Below are 15,240 nucleotides of genomic sequence, written 5' to 3'. Positions count from 1 at the left end.
GCAAAAGAAAATGGCTCATCTCCACAACTTTACAAAGTTATAGTAAAAATAATGTTATTAACTTAATGTCCTGTGCACAGTTTAAGTACACTTGGAAAACATAAACTTAAATTCTCTGGATGAATAAAGCTGAGTCTACAGATTTCCCTTAGGGATAGTTAAAGAGATGAGTGGACTAATTCCATTAAATTCCATACTAATAAAAAAAGGTAAATATTCTAGCACTAAAACAGTATTAGCATATATATGCACACACAACAGAATTTACACTATGGATATAAACTTCCACACACTAGTATTGAGAAATGAGTTATTTTTAAATAAGACAGGTAGAAAATTTCAAGAAGTAAATCAAAGAGACAAGACTTTTAATGATTTTTAGAAGTAGAAATGAAAGAGGGCAGACCAAACATGGTAAATGGCATTAACAGAAGTTACATATAGGATTAAAAGTGGTAAAGCACTTTCAGGGAAATATTAATGCAGTGTGACTAACAAAAGGATGTATTTAGAAAAGCAGTAAGTATGCCTGGAAAAATATACTGAGATTGAACCAGAGCAAGGTCTTAAATTTTTAATAAAACACCAATCACAAAGCTATTCACATTGATATTTGCTAAGATTCTGTAGTATTTTTACTTATTATACTCTATATTTATTATACTCTTATTCTTTCTAAGCCAGTGTTCAATTAGTGCAATTCTTTCCAATGTCTTTTCAGCAATTTGTATGCAACTGATACACATCACATTAACAGAACTGCCTCAGCTAACTAAAATATTTTTCAAAATGGCAGTATATTTAGTATGTTATTTAGTATAATAAATGTAACATGTGCTAATATGAACTTTTTATTTTAAATACAAAGATGCTGAAACTTTTTATCTATGCATTAGTTTATATTTAGTTAAAAAGGATTTAATCAGTACTTACCAAACTTGAAACAACCTCAGGATAAATAGTATCATACACAACTACATTAGGTTTATATTTGCACCCAAAGCAGATATCTATATATTCTGATATCCATAGATCAAAGGAGGGAATTTCTATTTCTCCACTGTCTCTTTCCTATCTCTAATTGGTCCCCTCACGTAACAAAATATAACAAAGTACACTTTCATTTACCCAGCCTCTCCTTTCCACTTCAGGGAGAAAATGGAAAATTAAGAAGGAAGAACAGAATGGGAAGAAGGGGGAAATGAAGATGAGAGGAGGGGAGGAGAATATTCTTAAGAATACTAGAATTATGAAAGAGGATCTTAAAGAATATTAACATTTGTAATGTATAGTTAACATTACTTTTTTAGCCACTTCCACCTAACTGCCCTAAAATGGTTATCAACATAATAATGATTACTTCATTTTATTACCAGGTTTATCTTCTTACTGAATAGGAGTGAAACTGAATAATCATGCTAAATCCAACAAGAATGGAACAATTGCTCAATTATTGGAAAAACTGACCAAATGACTAAAAAGATCTAGAAGAAAGCCAGACACAACCCTTAAAAGAAAAATGGAGCAATACCACAGTGAGCAGAGCATTTGCCTTGCACATGATCAACCAAGCACCACCAGGAATGACTCCTGAGTGCTGAGCCAGGAATTAGCCAAGCACCGTTGGTGTGGTCCAAAAATCAAAGGGGGTAGGGGAGAACCATAATATCAAGCAATAAAATTAGTAAATTAAAATGCTACACTAAATAGATCCCAGTGCTAAATATAAAAATTTACTTGAATTATAAATGTACCAGAAATAAAGCATTCTGAGACATCCTAGACTGAGCCACTGAATGGCCAAACATACAACAGTTTTCTCTAAAAACATTTTCCAACTAATTCCAAAGAATTGATGAGCAATTAAATATTTTTAAAAGTCTGATTCTGGTAATTAATATCTACCTAAAAATAAAGCTAAACAAAGTACAAGTTACAAAATTTAAGCAAATGGCAGACCAAATGCCTTGCATGTGGAGGCCTTGGGTTTAATCTCCAGTGCCAACCCCCTTTTCCCCAGTGGTGCTCAGGCTCACTTCTTGCACTGCTCAGATGACCATATGCAATTTCAAGGCTCAAACCCCAATTGGTTACATTAAAGGCAAGCACCTGCCCCTAATTTTGTACCTATTCAAGAAATAACACAGTGGGGCCGGCAAGGTGGTGCTAGAGGTAAGGTGTCTGCCTTGCAAGCGCTAGCCAAGGAAGGACTTTGGTTCGATCCCCCAGCATCCCATATGGTCCCCCCAAGCCAGGGGCAATTTCTGAGTGCTTAGCCAGGAGTAACCCCTGAGCATCAAATGGGTGTGGCCCCCAAAACAAAACAAAACAAAAACAACAACAACAACAACAAAAAAGAAATAACACAGTAATATGAAATAAAATTGGGTATAATTTGTGGGGAAAAAAAATAACGACTTGACCAGGGGAGAGAAAACATAACCACTATAGATTCAGACAAGGTACAACATACTTCAAATATCAGGAGCAACTGGTGTTAAAACTTAAGACAGGAGAGAAAATGATGACCAGGACAAAATCAACACACCAAAAGGTACTTATTAATTGAGACAAAGCATCTTTCTTATATTATTCAGTTTTATTTCTTAGGTCAACACAAATATATAGAACAACTATAAAAATTGATTAACAAATAACCACTTGGCAACCTTCAAACTTGGGAACAGGATAGAATCAAAAAACATTAGATGGAAATGTGAACAATAATTAGTGTGCAAAGCTATTTAAAAGCACACCGACAACATGCACACATACCTTGTGTAGGGGGTCAAACTAATTATCTATAAGAGCACTTCTAAACAACAACGTATAAAGGTCTAAATGCTATGAACAAGATCTTCAATAAAGAGATTTTTAAAAGTCCTAATCTACTTTTGGTTTTAAATATGATGCACTAGGGTCAGGGGTGAGACTTAAGTAGTAAAGCAAACACCTTGCATGTGGAAAGCCTTAGGTTTGATCCCCAGTACCACCCCAAATGCCCCATTTCTGCCAGATATGGGTCTACGAAAAGAAAAAACAAATTTCATGGCAGGAGAGAAAATACAGTGGGTAAGGCACTTGCCTTACATATAGCTAATCTCAGATTCAATCCCCAGCACAGTCTATGGTTACCCCAGGCTCCACTAGGCATAGTCCCTGAGTGTAGTCCAGGAATAAGCCCTGAGCACTGATGGGTAGTAATGGCCCCTAACCCCAAAATAAGCTAATTAAAATATTTTTAATTCCAATTAAAATGATACTTTAAAGATGCGAAGATGAGTTCAGAAATGCTATACACCAAAGCTAAGAATTACTATGCATCTTTATAAATTATAGTTCCATTAAGTTTATAATGAAAATGATCCAAATGACTAAAATAATCTATATAAAAACAGGTACTATCAAACAATGTAGTACTTCTATCAAGACTGAACACCAAAATTACAAAAAACAAACAAAAAAAACACATTAACAACAACAACAACCAAAAAATACCAAATAGGAAAGAACAGGCATATAGTGTTTAAAAATTATCATCCAAGTTTCAAGTTTTGTCTTTAGGGAAACTACAAAACAGTACTGATGAACATTTAAAATGTTCAGAGTATTAAGAAGAGGTATATGGGGGCCGGAGAGATAGCATGGAGGTAAGGCATTTGCCTTTCATGCAGGAGGTCATCGGTTCGAATCCCGGCATCCCATATGGTCCCCCGTGCCTGCCAGGAACAATTTCTGAGCCTGGAGCCAGGAATAACCCCTGAGCACTGCCAGGTGTGACCCAAAAACCACACACACACACACACACACACACACACACACACACACACACACACACACACACACACACACACACGAAGAGGTATATGGGTGTGGAAAAAAAGAGGTATATGGACAGGCTGTGACAAAAAACCTTCTGTATTAAAATTATGGAGAATACAAATCAGGAACATATCCAAAATTAAAATCAATTTAGAACTTTGTTATTTACAAATTGTTGGCTATCAGGAGCAATTTCTGAGCCTGGAGCCAGGAATAACCCCTGAGCACTGCCGGGTGTGACCCAAAAACCACACAAAAAAACAAAACAAAACAAATTGTTGGCTATCTAATTTGACTATAAAATGAAAGAATTGCAATATACAGAAACAATACACACATGATAAAATATCTAAGAAACCTATTTAAATGCAACCTAATTCTCAAATTCTATGTTTTCGTCACTAGAGAATGTTATTACTTTAACTGATATACAGAAAAACAATGAGGAAAGGCCACAACAGCATCACTCATATTTTACAATTTATAAATCCTCTGAATCATATAAAAATTATGAAAGTTCAGGGCCAGAGCGGTGGTTACCATTCTACACAAGCAGTAGATTTGCTTGCACACGCTAACCAAGGATGGACCGCAGTTTGATACCCTGGCGTCCCACATGGTCCTCCAAGGCAGGAGCAATTTCTGAGTGCATAGCCAGAAGTAACCCTTGAGCATCACAAGGTGTGCCATCCCCCCAACAACAACAACAAAAAATATGAAGGCTAAAGATAGCAGTGAGTAGGGCACTTGCCTCACATGGCCGACCCAGGTTCAATTCCCAGCATCCCATATGATCTCCAGAGTCCGCCAGGAGTGATTTCTTAGCACAGAGGCAGAATTAGCCCCTGAGCACCACCAGGTGTGGCCCAAACAAAACAAAACAAAAAATCCTGGAGTTTATAATCTGGTGCTTAATAACTGGAAATTGTAAAGTGCTAGTGTGTGTAGTGTTCACATACACACAAATGCTAGAAAGGAAGAAATAGATGATAATGTCTAAAAGTCAAAAAAGATTCAAAAAAATAAAATTTCATTGTAAATTTTATTATAAAACCATTTATAGATTTTCAGACTTGAAAGCATAGTACTTTAAGAGTTCAAATAAACTGGAGACCATGGGTCCATAATGAGGAATTGAGAATCTTAAAATAATCTTCTAATATAAGTCTTCTTAAATAACTTTAGTAATCTTATAATGGTTTTAGGAACACATACAACTCTTAATAATCTAAACTAGATCAAACTCATTAAAAGAACAATTTGGACTATAAGACTGGATCCTGCAGTGGATCAATTCAAAAGATTTATGATATTGAAATATTTTATATTTATAAAAGAGACAAACCAAACACAAATTACCATAAAAAACGAAAGATTTACTGGAAACAAGTGGAGCCAGTTTCATATCAACTTACCACTGAAATGCATTGTAATGGAAGTAGACCAAACCAAGACCATATAAAAAGGCAGCATTCTATAAAGAAACGGGAAAACAGATGTTTAAGAAAAGCACTTATATGTAATGCATATTGTATTACAATAAAAAATGTGATACTCTAACATGTTTTGAAATTTTTAAAGTTCTATCCTGTTGTGTAACACACTCATTCACTCACTCACTTACTCACTCATTCTGGTTTGGGGGCTACCTCTGGCAGAACTCAGGTGTTACTCCTGGCTCTATGTTCAGGAACCATTTCTGGCAGGCTCAAAGGGCCAAATACTGGGGATCAAACCTGGGTCAATGCCTGCAAGGCAAAGGGCCTACCTGCTGTGCTATTGCTCTAGCCCTTACAATATTGTTTTTAAAACAAGAAAGTAGTAGTAATGAATCAACAGATAGCACAAATCCCAAGCAACCTGGAAAATATTCTGGTTTCTTTTTCAGTAAAACTGTCCTGAAATGAAAATTTGCCAGAAAAGTTCTACAAGCAAATCAATAGAAAACATTATTATTACAAAAAAGAAAAAAAATTATACTATATGTTCTTCTTTGTCGTTTTCTGTTTCTAAAAGTGAGCTTGATTTTCTTTTATGGGTTTTTTATTATTTGGGGAGGGGAGGACCCACACCCAGCAGTGCTCAGGAGTTACTCCTGGCTCTGAGGTCAGAAATCACTCCAGGCAGGCTGAGGGGACTATATGGGAGACCAGAGCTGGCCCTAAGTTTAATTCTCTATCCATTGTTCCAGAAGAGAAGTCAATATTCATAGGAAGTATACAATATAAACCCATACAGATGATAGAATAAAAAAAATCACAACATGAAAACTACACTTAGTTGGAAGCAAGAAAAATAGGTCAGCAAATAGAGTGCTTGCCTTGCACATAACCGACTCATGTTCAATCCCAATACCACACATGGTCCCTTTCCCCCAAGATTACCAGGAGTAATCACTGAGCACTACAGAATATGGACCAACCACTCCCTCCAATCAAGGAAAGAAAAAAAGAAATAAACAGCCCCACTATACTACACCTAGCCATATGCAGTAGCTCTTAAACAAACTTACTCTAACCAATAAGTAACAGCTAGTTACTCCCTTCCTTCCCTGACTGCTGAAAACAGCAACAACTTCACAATAATCCTTACAAAAGAATCCTACAAAACTGTATTCTAAAAGTAGAAAACAATTTGAATTATTAAAAAATACAAATTCTTTCTTACAATATTATCTGAGTTGCATATTCCCAGAATCAGATCCAAAGATAAAGGTTTTAGCACAAGTAGTTTATTTGGGAAGTTATAAGAACACCAGTGAAGGGATATTGATTGAGAAACGGGAAAGGAAGACAAAAGTATAGTTTGGCTGATATGTAGCTGTTAACTACAGGGACTAGAATCCAGCTGTGGATCTTATGAAACAATGCAAAACACTCAAAAAATCTTGCCCTTACTGTGAATAAACTAAAATCGGTATCTCACAATTGCTATTGGTCACTGGTTGGAGAACAAAATCAGTGATTTTTAAATCCCCAAATGCAAATTAGTAGGCGATTTGGAGGATATGTATGTTTTAAAACTAAAATTGTCTCAGAGATTATATTTTACATAACCTTTAAAATCCAAGTTCCTCTCAGGAGCATTGAAAAGTGTTTAAGTACATCATAAAAATGGTTAACAAATATTGAAATTAATTTCCATTTAACCACCTCCCTAAACCTCAATTTACTAATGAGGAAAATGCATTCTAAAAGAGTATTAGCCAGTGTGGGAATTCACAAAGGTCCTGAAAACTTACCACTTCAAAGTTCATACTTAAGTTTCCTTAAACACTGTATTGGGAATTTTTTAATTAATCAAGATCATCTGTAAAAGGGGCAAGAGAGATGGTATAGTGGGTAGGGTGCATGCCTTCCACGTGGCCAATTCTTGGGTTACACTCCCTTAAAACACGATCTGTGTCCTTTTAAGTGCTGAGAAATCTCTTAAATAGAAAGAAACCCCTGGTAACTCATTTCAAACCAGTTGTCCATGGGGTATAAGAACTCCCAGTTAGAGAACCAGGGGGCTGGTTCTCTTAGATGCTGGCTGGATTTCCCAAATGTCTTGAATGGAAGGACTGTTGTCTGGACTAGCAATTTCTGCAGTAAGGCACCTGGCTTCCCTATCCTACTTGTTCTCTATTAAACCCAGTCTTGAGAAAAACCCTGTCTAGCCATTGTAGTTCCTACTCAGCCTCAGGTGGAAGGTGGTTCCTGACAGCAAAAGGGGTTTGATCCCCAGCAACCCATAAGGTCCTGAGTCCCACCAGGAGTTTATTCCTGAGCACACAGAAAAGAATAACCATTGAGCATAGGTAAGTGTAACCCAAAAATCCAAACTGGGTAAAGAGGGTTAGAGGTACACAACACATGATACCATACTGACTAAAATATACTTCTGTTTTATCAAGATAAATAACAGATCTATGACTAGAATGGGCTCTTGCATGCTTCTGTGATTTTAAAAATGATTGTTTCCTCTGCTGAAAATTCAACACCATCTTTCTTTCAAACTCCATTCTCAATCTGACAAATTCTATCCAATACTTCACCCATGTTTCAACTCCTTTTTTTCTGGAAATATATGGCATGTTCCCAAGCTATTATAAAATTAGGTTTACTGATACATACTTCTACACAGATATCCTATCTATGATAGAAACACTTTTATCTTCTCTACTAGAATGAGTTTGTAAACAGTAAATTGAACCGAGGTCTATTGATCCCTGTAGCAAAGTATTTGACATACATGTATTTTCAGGAAACATTCACTACAGAAAACACCAATCTTTACAGTCTTAACTAATTTGTTACATACCTTTCATCAAATAATACTTTACTGATTCAATGTACTGAATCACTTCCTTAATACAATCTGAAATATCCTTTGAGTACCTAACCATTTTTCTACTTCTAATATAGCAAAGAAATTTGCTACAGATTCAAACCCACATTTACAGTATTAGAACAGATATTCTGCTTGCTAAACTTGCCTAGTACTGAACAGCAATCATTTGTAAAATCATTCTGTAGAAGTCACCAGATGTGTAGAATTCTATAAAATAAATTAATTGATCTCAACTTTACTAGGTTCTTCAAAGTAACTAAAGAAAATTGTATGTATATATACACACACAATTATTTGTATAAGTTATTTATATTATTTGTATAATATACAAAAATATTTGTATAATATATTATTTGTATAATAATTAAAATTATTTGTATAATATACTGTTAAAAAAACAAATTTAAAATAGTTTTGAAAAAGACTTACTGATATCCCAACCAGAAAATTTAAAAACAGTAATTGGTTGCTAAATATAGCCTGAACTACTCAAACAGGAAGCTCAGCATGATGAAAGGTTGCCACAGTAAATGTTAGCAGTAAATGAAACAGGGATGGAGAGATGGTACATATAGTAGGCAAGCTGTCTGCCTTGAACATAGCTGACCTGGGTTCAAGTTCCACCAGTGGTTTTGTAGGCCCCACCACAAATGACCCCTTCAGCACAGAGCCAGAAATAAGCCATGAGCACAACAAGGTGTGACCCAATACCCATCCCAACCCAACTAATGAAACAATAATGTTGAAATGTTTGCAACCCTTTCACTAGAACAAAATGGTGGCTGCTGAGTACATAAAACTAGCTGAAAAATCTATGCAAGACTGAACGTCTTTGAGAAAGAACTTTGAAAACAGATAGATAACCTGTATAATTTTCTTAAAACTTAAAACTATTACTGCTGCTGTCAGCCAAACTGAAAGCTTTTCTCTTTCCTATTGAAGTTTATAATTATAACCTTATTATCTAGAAAAATATTTAAGTGATGCAATAATGTTTTCAAGCAATACAGATATAGTTCTCTTATATGTCAATACCATTCATTTGCATTGTCAGTAACATTTATCTTGCAAAAACATATATTATTTTCTATCCCAACTAGTCTCACAAGTCTCTCAAGGGTCTTTGTTTTTTATTAAATTTTGTTTATCACCAATTTAAAATTTGAAGTTCTGGATAATCTACTTTGTTACCTGATGCTTGAGAATAGATTTGAAACAGTATTTTGTCATTCACTGTTAGTATGTAATTACTTAGAAGAAGAAATTGGGATTTTAGTTTGAAACAAATTTGTGTAACATTGCCGGAATTGGAAGTCCCATCTAATCTTACTTATTCATTAGAAAAAACTTAGTTCTGGGCCGGAGAGATAGCATGGAGGTAAGGTGTTTGCCTTTCATGCAGAAGGTCATCGGTTCGAATCTCAGCGTCCCATATGGTTCCCCCTGCCTGCCAGGAGCAATTTCTGAGCATGGAGCCAGGAGTAACCCCTGAGCACTGCCGGGTGTGACCCAAAAACCACAAAAAAAAAAAAAAAAAAGAAAAAGAAAAAGAAAAAGAAAAAACTTAGTTCCAATTAGTTTCCACTGATAATACGATAAATTAAATATTTTAATAGTGACTGTAGGAATTTCTAATAAGGGAGTGTTTTCACCCTAAACAAAGATGGCTACCTCTACATTTCAGAGAAACATCTAAGTATAGGTGAGAAGTTTCTAGATAGGCCTTTTGTTTCCCCTCTGGATGGGGGGTGGGGCACCCATGGGGGTTGTCTTAGCTCCTAATAAATACTGAGGTTTTCATCTGTCTCCCTCCCTCCAGTCTCTCTCTTTCACCCTCCCTCCTCCCTGATCCCTCTTCCTTCCTAACTCCCTGACCACACTTCTTTCACTCAGTTTGGTTTGGATTAATTCCTGTGTCAACCCCTGCTCCAGATCCTCAGGATGGACTACAGCAGGGGGTCCTAACAGCTACCACAGTAGTTTTATTTATGGGTAGTTTATTATTGTATAGAGTTCTTAATAGGCAATTTTACGTTCTCCCAGGCATCAAAAACACAAATATCTAGATCCAAGATTTGAATAGGTTTTCTAAAATATTTTGCTGGTCCCTCAATGGTGCAATATGGGTTTAGGAGTGTGATTTCTTCCGTTGTCATATACTTTGATTAGTACAAAAATGTCCATCTTTGTCCCTTATAACTTTTCTGTTTCTAAAGTTTGTGTCATCTGCTATTAATATGGCCACTCAAGCTTTTTTAATGAAGTTGTTTGCTAGCATGATTTTCCTCTAGCCTTTGATTTTGAGTCTATGTATGTTGACTAGTCATGTTTCTTGTAGGCAGCAGAATGTTGGCTTCAGCGTTTGATCCATTTTGCCACTCTGTCTCTTAACAGGTGCATTTAGTTCATTGACATTAAGAGAGATAATTGTCATGGGATTTAGTGCCATCTTTGTTTAGAAGTTAGGTGTGTCTGTTGGTCTGTCTTGTCTTGTCTTAGACTTTTTCAGTTTTGTGGGTTTTTTGTTGTTGTTGTTGTTATTGTTGTATTTTTTGGTTTTTGGTTTTTGGGTCACACCCAGCAGTGCTCAGGGGCCACTCCTGGCTCTAAGCTCAGAAATCGCCCCCAGCACGCTGGGGGGGATCATATGGGATGCCGGTATTCAAACCACCGTCCTTCTGCATGTAAGGCAAACACCTTATCACCATGCTATCTCTCCGGCCCCTCAGTTTTTCTTTTAAGGCTGGTTTTTGAGTCTGTAAAGTTTCTGAGCTGCTGTTTATCTGTGAAGCTATGTATACTTCCTTCAAACCTATAAGTAAGTCTGGCTAGGTGCAGTATTCTAGGCAAAGCATTCATTTTGATGAGTTCTGTCACAATATCCCACCACTGCCTTTTTGCCTTGAGATTTTCTTGTGACAGGTCTGCTATAAATCTTAAGGATGCTTCTTTGAATATAATTTTTCTTTTTGATCTTGCTGCTTTCAGTATTCTATCCCTATCTGTGGGATTCATCAGATTTGTGACTAGAATGTGTCTTGGGTGCTTATCTTCAGGTCTCTTTTAGTTTGTATTCTTTGGGTGTGAAGGATTTGGTTGCATGCCATCTTTAGCCCTGGGAGTTTCTCTGTAATGATGTCCTTGATTGTGGATTCTTCCTGGGTCTCTGGGACTCCAATAATTCTTATGTTGTTTCTGTTAAGTATATCAAAGACTTCTATTTTCATCTGTTCACATTCTTTAGAGAAATTTTTCCACTGTCTCACCATTTGCTTTAAAGTTCTTTTCCAATCTCTTCTGCTGTATGGAGTTGTTCTGCATCTCATCTTCCAGCTTGCTAATTCTGTCCTCAGCTGCTGTTACTGTTGGAGAGGCTTTCCATTGATGTTTTCATTTCTATTGAGATTCTTATTTCATCTACCAAGTTTTTCAGTCCTATTATTTCAATTTGGGGTTTTTGATTTCTATCTTTGTGGTCTGTTCATCTCTTATCTTGCACATGGGTGAGGATTCAATCCCTACCACCTCTTATGGTTCCCTGAGCACTGAGAATTACTGAGAACAAAGCCAGGTGTAACCCCTGTCTGTGACCCAATACCACCCCCCCCAATCTCACAATTAAATGGCCAGAGTGATCTAATTCATTTAAATTAATTTAATAAAATAGAAGGTGTTTCACACATGACAGCACAAATAAATTTTACTCTTCCTATTCCTAGAATATTTTCAACATTAAAAACCAGGGGAATATGGGGCCGGAGAGATAGCATGGAGGTAGAGCATTTGCCTAGCATACAGAAGGACAGTGGTTCGAATCCTGGCATCCCATATGATCCTCCGTGCCTGTCAGGAGCAATTTCTGAGCATAGAGCCAGAAGTAACTAACCCCTGAGTGCTACTGGGTCAACCCAAGAACAAAACAAAACAAAACAAAACAAAACAAAACAAAACAAAACAAAACAAAAACAGGGAAAGCAGCAAGACCATACAATTTATTGACTATAAATAGCAGTGATCAAATAAAAACTGGCAAGCAAATGTATACTAACCTTCCAGTAGTCAGACTGTAAACTGTAGTACCTCTGGTATGCAGATAATGCTAAAAGACAAAATAAACAGGAGTCACAATATATCCCACTTCAAAATACAAGAACTAATCAGAAATCTGTGGTCATCCTAACTGATAAGACAGAGAGGGTAACAAATGGCAAATATACAAGAATTTGGGAATGTAAATTCACAGGGAGATATCGGAGTGACAGAATTAAGGCTATTGTTTCTCAATCATTTTCCAACTGTGGCTCCTTTCACTACTGCTTGGCTCCTTATTCTCATGCTATGAACCCCCACTTACAAATTTACCTTTGGCCTGCTTGGGATATCCTGGATGGTCCCCAGTTGGAAAAATGCTGTTTTAGGCTACCTGATATTCCAATGTGATCCAAAATGAGGAAATAATCAAGATTTCCCAAACCTACTCTAGAATATAAATTGTATGTTCTCACTTTCAAAAATTATAAAGCAATACTTCCTTTAATACACTCAACAAAAGACTCATTCCCTGTTAAATAAACCCCAACACATTGTATTTCCAACGCTATGTAAACATGTCTGAAGCAGGTAGATGCAAATAATTAATAAACAAGACCAGTCAGGAGAGTCATGGAGTCTTGTAACCTCTCCCTGCCTGAACACCAAGCCAGTCTGACCTTTATTTTCCCAATACAAATTCAACCAGTTAGGGGAGGGTAGAGTAAGATCCAGGAGGGCTTTTACATATCAAAGAGCTAGGTGAAAAGGAAAGAGGAAATTGGAGGAATGCCTTTGTTTTGGGTACTAGCTGGGTGTCACCTAACAATTCTCCATGACTTTCTTAGAAATCAGATTATCAGTACAAGAGAAGACCTCAGAAAAGGCTAAAACATACATGCTTTGCACAATGGCTCAAAGTTTCTTCCCTGGCACGTTCTGATTCCCTGAGCATTGCTAGTAGCAGCCTATAACCACTGCTCAAATCTGCCTAAATCCATCTCAAGATATAAAAACCCTGGAAAATATTTAAGTACCATATATACTCAAGTATAAACCGAGTTTTTGCAGCACAAAATTTGTGCCCAAAAACCCGAACTCAGCTTATACTCGGGTCATACAGGTTATCTGATTCAGTGCGTGCACACCAAATCAAATGCACATAGTCTCCAGTTGTCTTCTGCCATCTGCTGGAGGGGGTGGTGCTTCAGCTCAATCCACAAGTCTCTGCTGAGCTGAACAGGTAGGCAGCTAAACTGAACTGTATGCCACTGAACTATTTAACCCACAATATTCTGTGCTTTGTATGAGACCAAAAGCAGTGATGATGATATGTCTATGCTGATACCCTCACATCAGATACAGCTGAAGCCCTGTTTGGACATAGAGAGGAGGAGGAGGAGGAAGCCAGTTTTGAAGGATTTTAACCTTTGTGATTTAGTTTGATTACCTGCTGAGCTACAGTTTTCTGTACTTTATTTAAAGTTTTAAAAGTTATTGTTGCTAGTTTCCAGTTTTTCTTTAGCAATAAATATTGAAAAATGTTTAACCTACTGATTCCTCAATTATTGTCACTGCTTTAGGTATATATTTTTATTTTGAAATTTACCATTGGCTGCTGCATTTTTCAACTCGGCTTATAATCGAGTCACTAAGTTTTCCCAGTTTTTAGGATAAAATTGGGGGGGTCGGCTTATACTCGGGTATATACAGTAGTTCTTATCCATCTATAAACTGACAGAGGTCAACAAAAAAGTTGTACGAATATTTTACATACGAGTCACTAAGTTTTCCCAGTTTTTAGGATAAAATTGGGGGGGGTCGGCTTATACTCGGGTATATACAGTAGTTCTTATCCATCTATAAACTGACAGCGGTCAACAAAAAAGTTGTACGAATATTTTACATACACACATAAGTGTGTGCACACTTGTTGAAAAAGCCACTAACAGCTTAAATGAGAAAATTCCATTTCAAAATCATGTTATTCAAAACATCAGTTGATCCTATAAGTACACCTAAGACTGAACACCACTCTAAAGACAAAGAGTTAAAATGCAAAAAGAAGCTGAACAAAATGGTGATAATTCAGACCATTTCATATTCTGGGCATTTTGTAAAACAGTAGATACAAACTATAAACAAACTTGAACTACTATATAACTCTCAATTATTTATTTTATTTATTTTTGGTTTTCTGGGCTGAGAGGTCATTCCAAGCTCTGCCACTCAGGAATTATTCCTGCTAGGCTCAGGGAATCACATGGGATATTGTAAATATAAAAATTATCTCTGGACTCTCAATTCTATTCCACTGATTTGAGAATCTACCTTCATTCCAGAACAGTTTACTTTAAATTTAAAATCAAAAAATATAAAAGCTGGTACTGGAACCAAGAAAGACTTTCAGATCAATGAGTCAGTATAGAATATCCAGTGACAAACCACCACGTATATGGTCAATTAATTTTTGAGAAAGGAGCCAACAACTTGAAATGGAATAAAGACAGTTTCTTCAACAGATGTTGTTGGGACAATTTGATAACCACGTGTAAGAAATTAAAGATATATCCAAATCAACAGCCAATTTAATGTGGATCAAAGACCTTGAGGTAAGACCTGAGTCCATAAAGCCAAAACTTAGATTTCAAAGGAGTCTTCAATGATAGGACACCAATAGTTAGAGCTATAGAATCAAATATGGATAAATGATATAACATTAAACTAAAAAGGCAAAAGAAGCATGGACTAAAATTAAAAGACTGCTGAGTGGGAGAAAATAATGTAGTCAACACATCTGATAAAGGATTGATACCTCAGATATACCAAGTATTTACAAAGGTTAACCCTGCAAAACCCTAAAAGCTCCATCCCATCAAAAAAATGAGGAGAGGAAATGAAAACACATGTCTCCGAAGATCAACAGATGGTCAACAGGCACATGAAAAAATGCTCATCATCACTTATCATTAGGGAAATCCAAATCAAGACAACAATGAAATATTATTTTACATGAGTTAGGATGGCACATTATCAAAAATATTGGGAAGAATTTGT

At 36.3% G+C, this 15,240-nt stretch overlaps 1 protein-coding gene across 7 annotated transcripts in view; it reads right to left on the bottom strand.

The window, feature by feature from the left end:
* Window positions 1-15,240, bottom strand: part of KDM6A (lysine demethylase 6A) — a 126,003-nt gene that overhangs the window by 81,139 nt on the left and 29,624 nt on the right. For all 7 annotated transcript variants that reach the window (XM_049767152.1, XM_049767149.1, XM_049767150.1 and 4 more), the window contains exons 4-5: window positions 12,204-12,253; window positions 5,238-5,296 (exon numbers count right to left, since the gene is read on the bottom strand). In XM_049767152.1, coding sequence (XP_049623109.1) covers window positions 5,238-5,296; window positions 12,204-12,253 — 109 coding nt within the window. The remainder of the gene's footprint in view (window positions 1-5,237; window positions 5,297-12,203; window positions 12,254-15,240) is intronic.

Source organism: Suncus etruscus, chromosome X (assembly GCF_024139225.1).
Source record: "Suncus etruscus isolate mSunEtr1 chromosome X, mSunEtr1.pri.cur, whole genome shotgun sequence".
Taxonomy (NCBI): domain Eukaryota; kingdom Metazoa; phylum Chordata; class Mammalia; order Eulipotyphla; family Soricidae; genus Suncus; species Suncus etruscus.
This window is presented reverse-complemented; position numbering and strand designations above follow the sequence as displayed.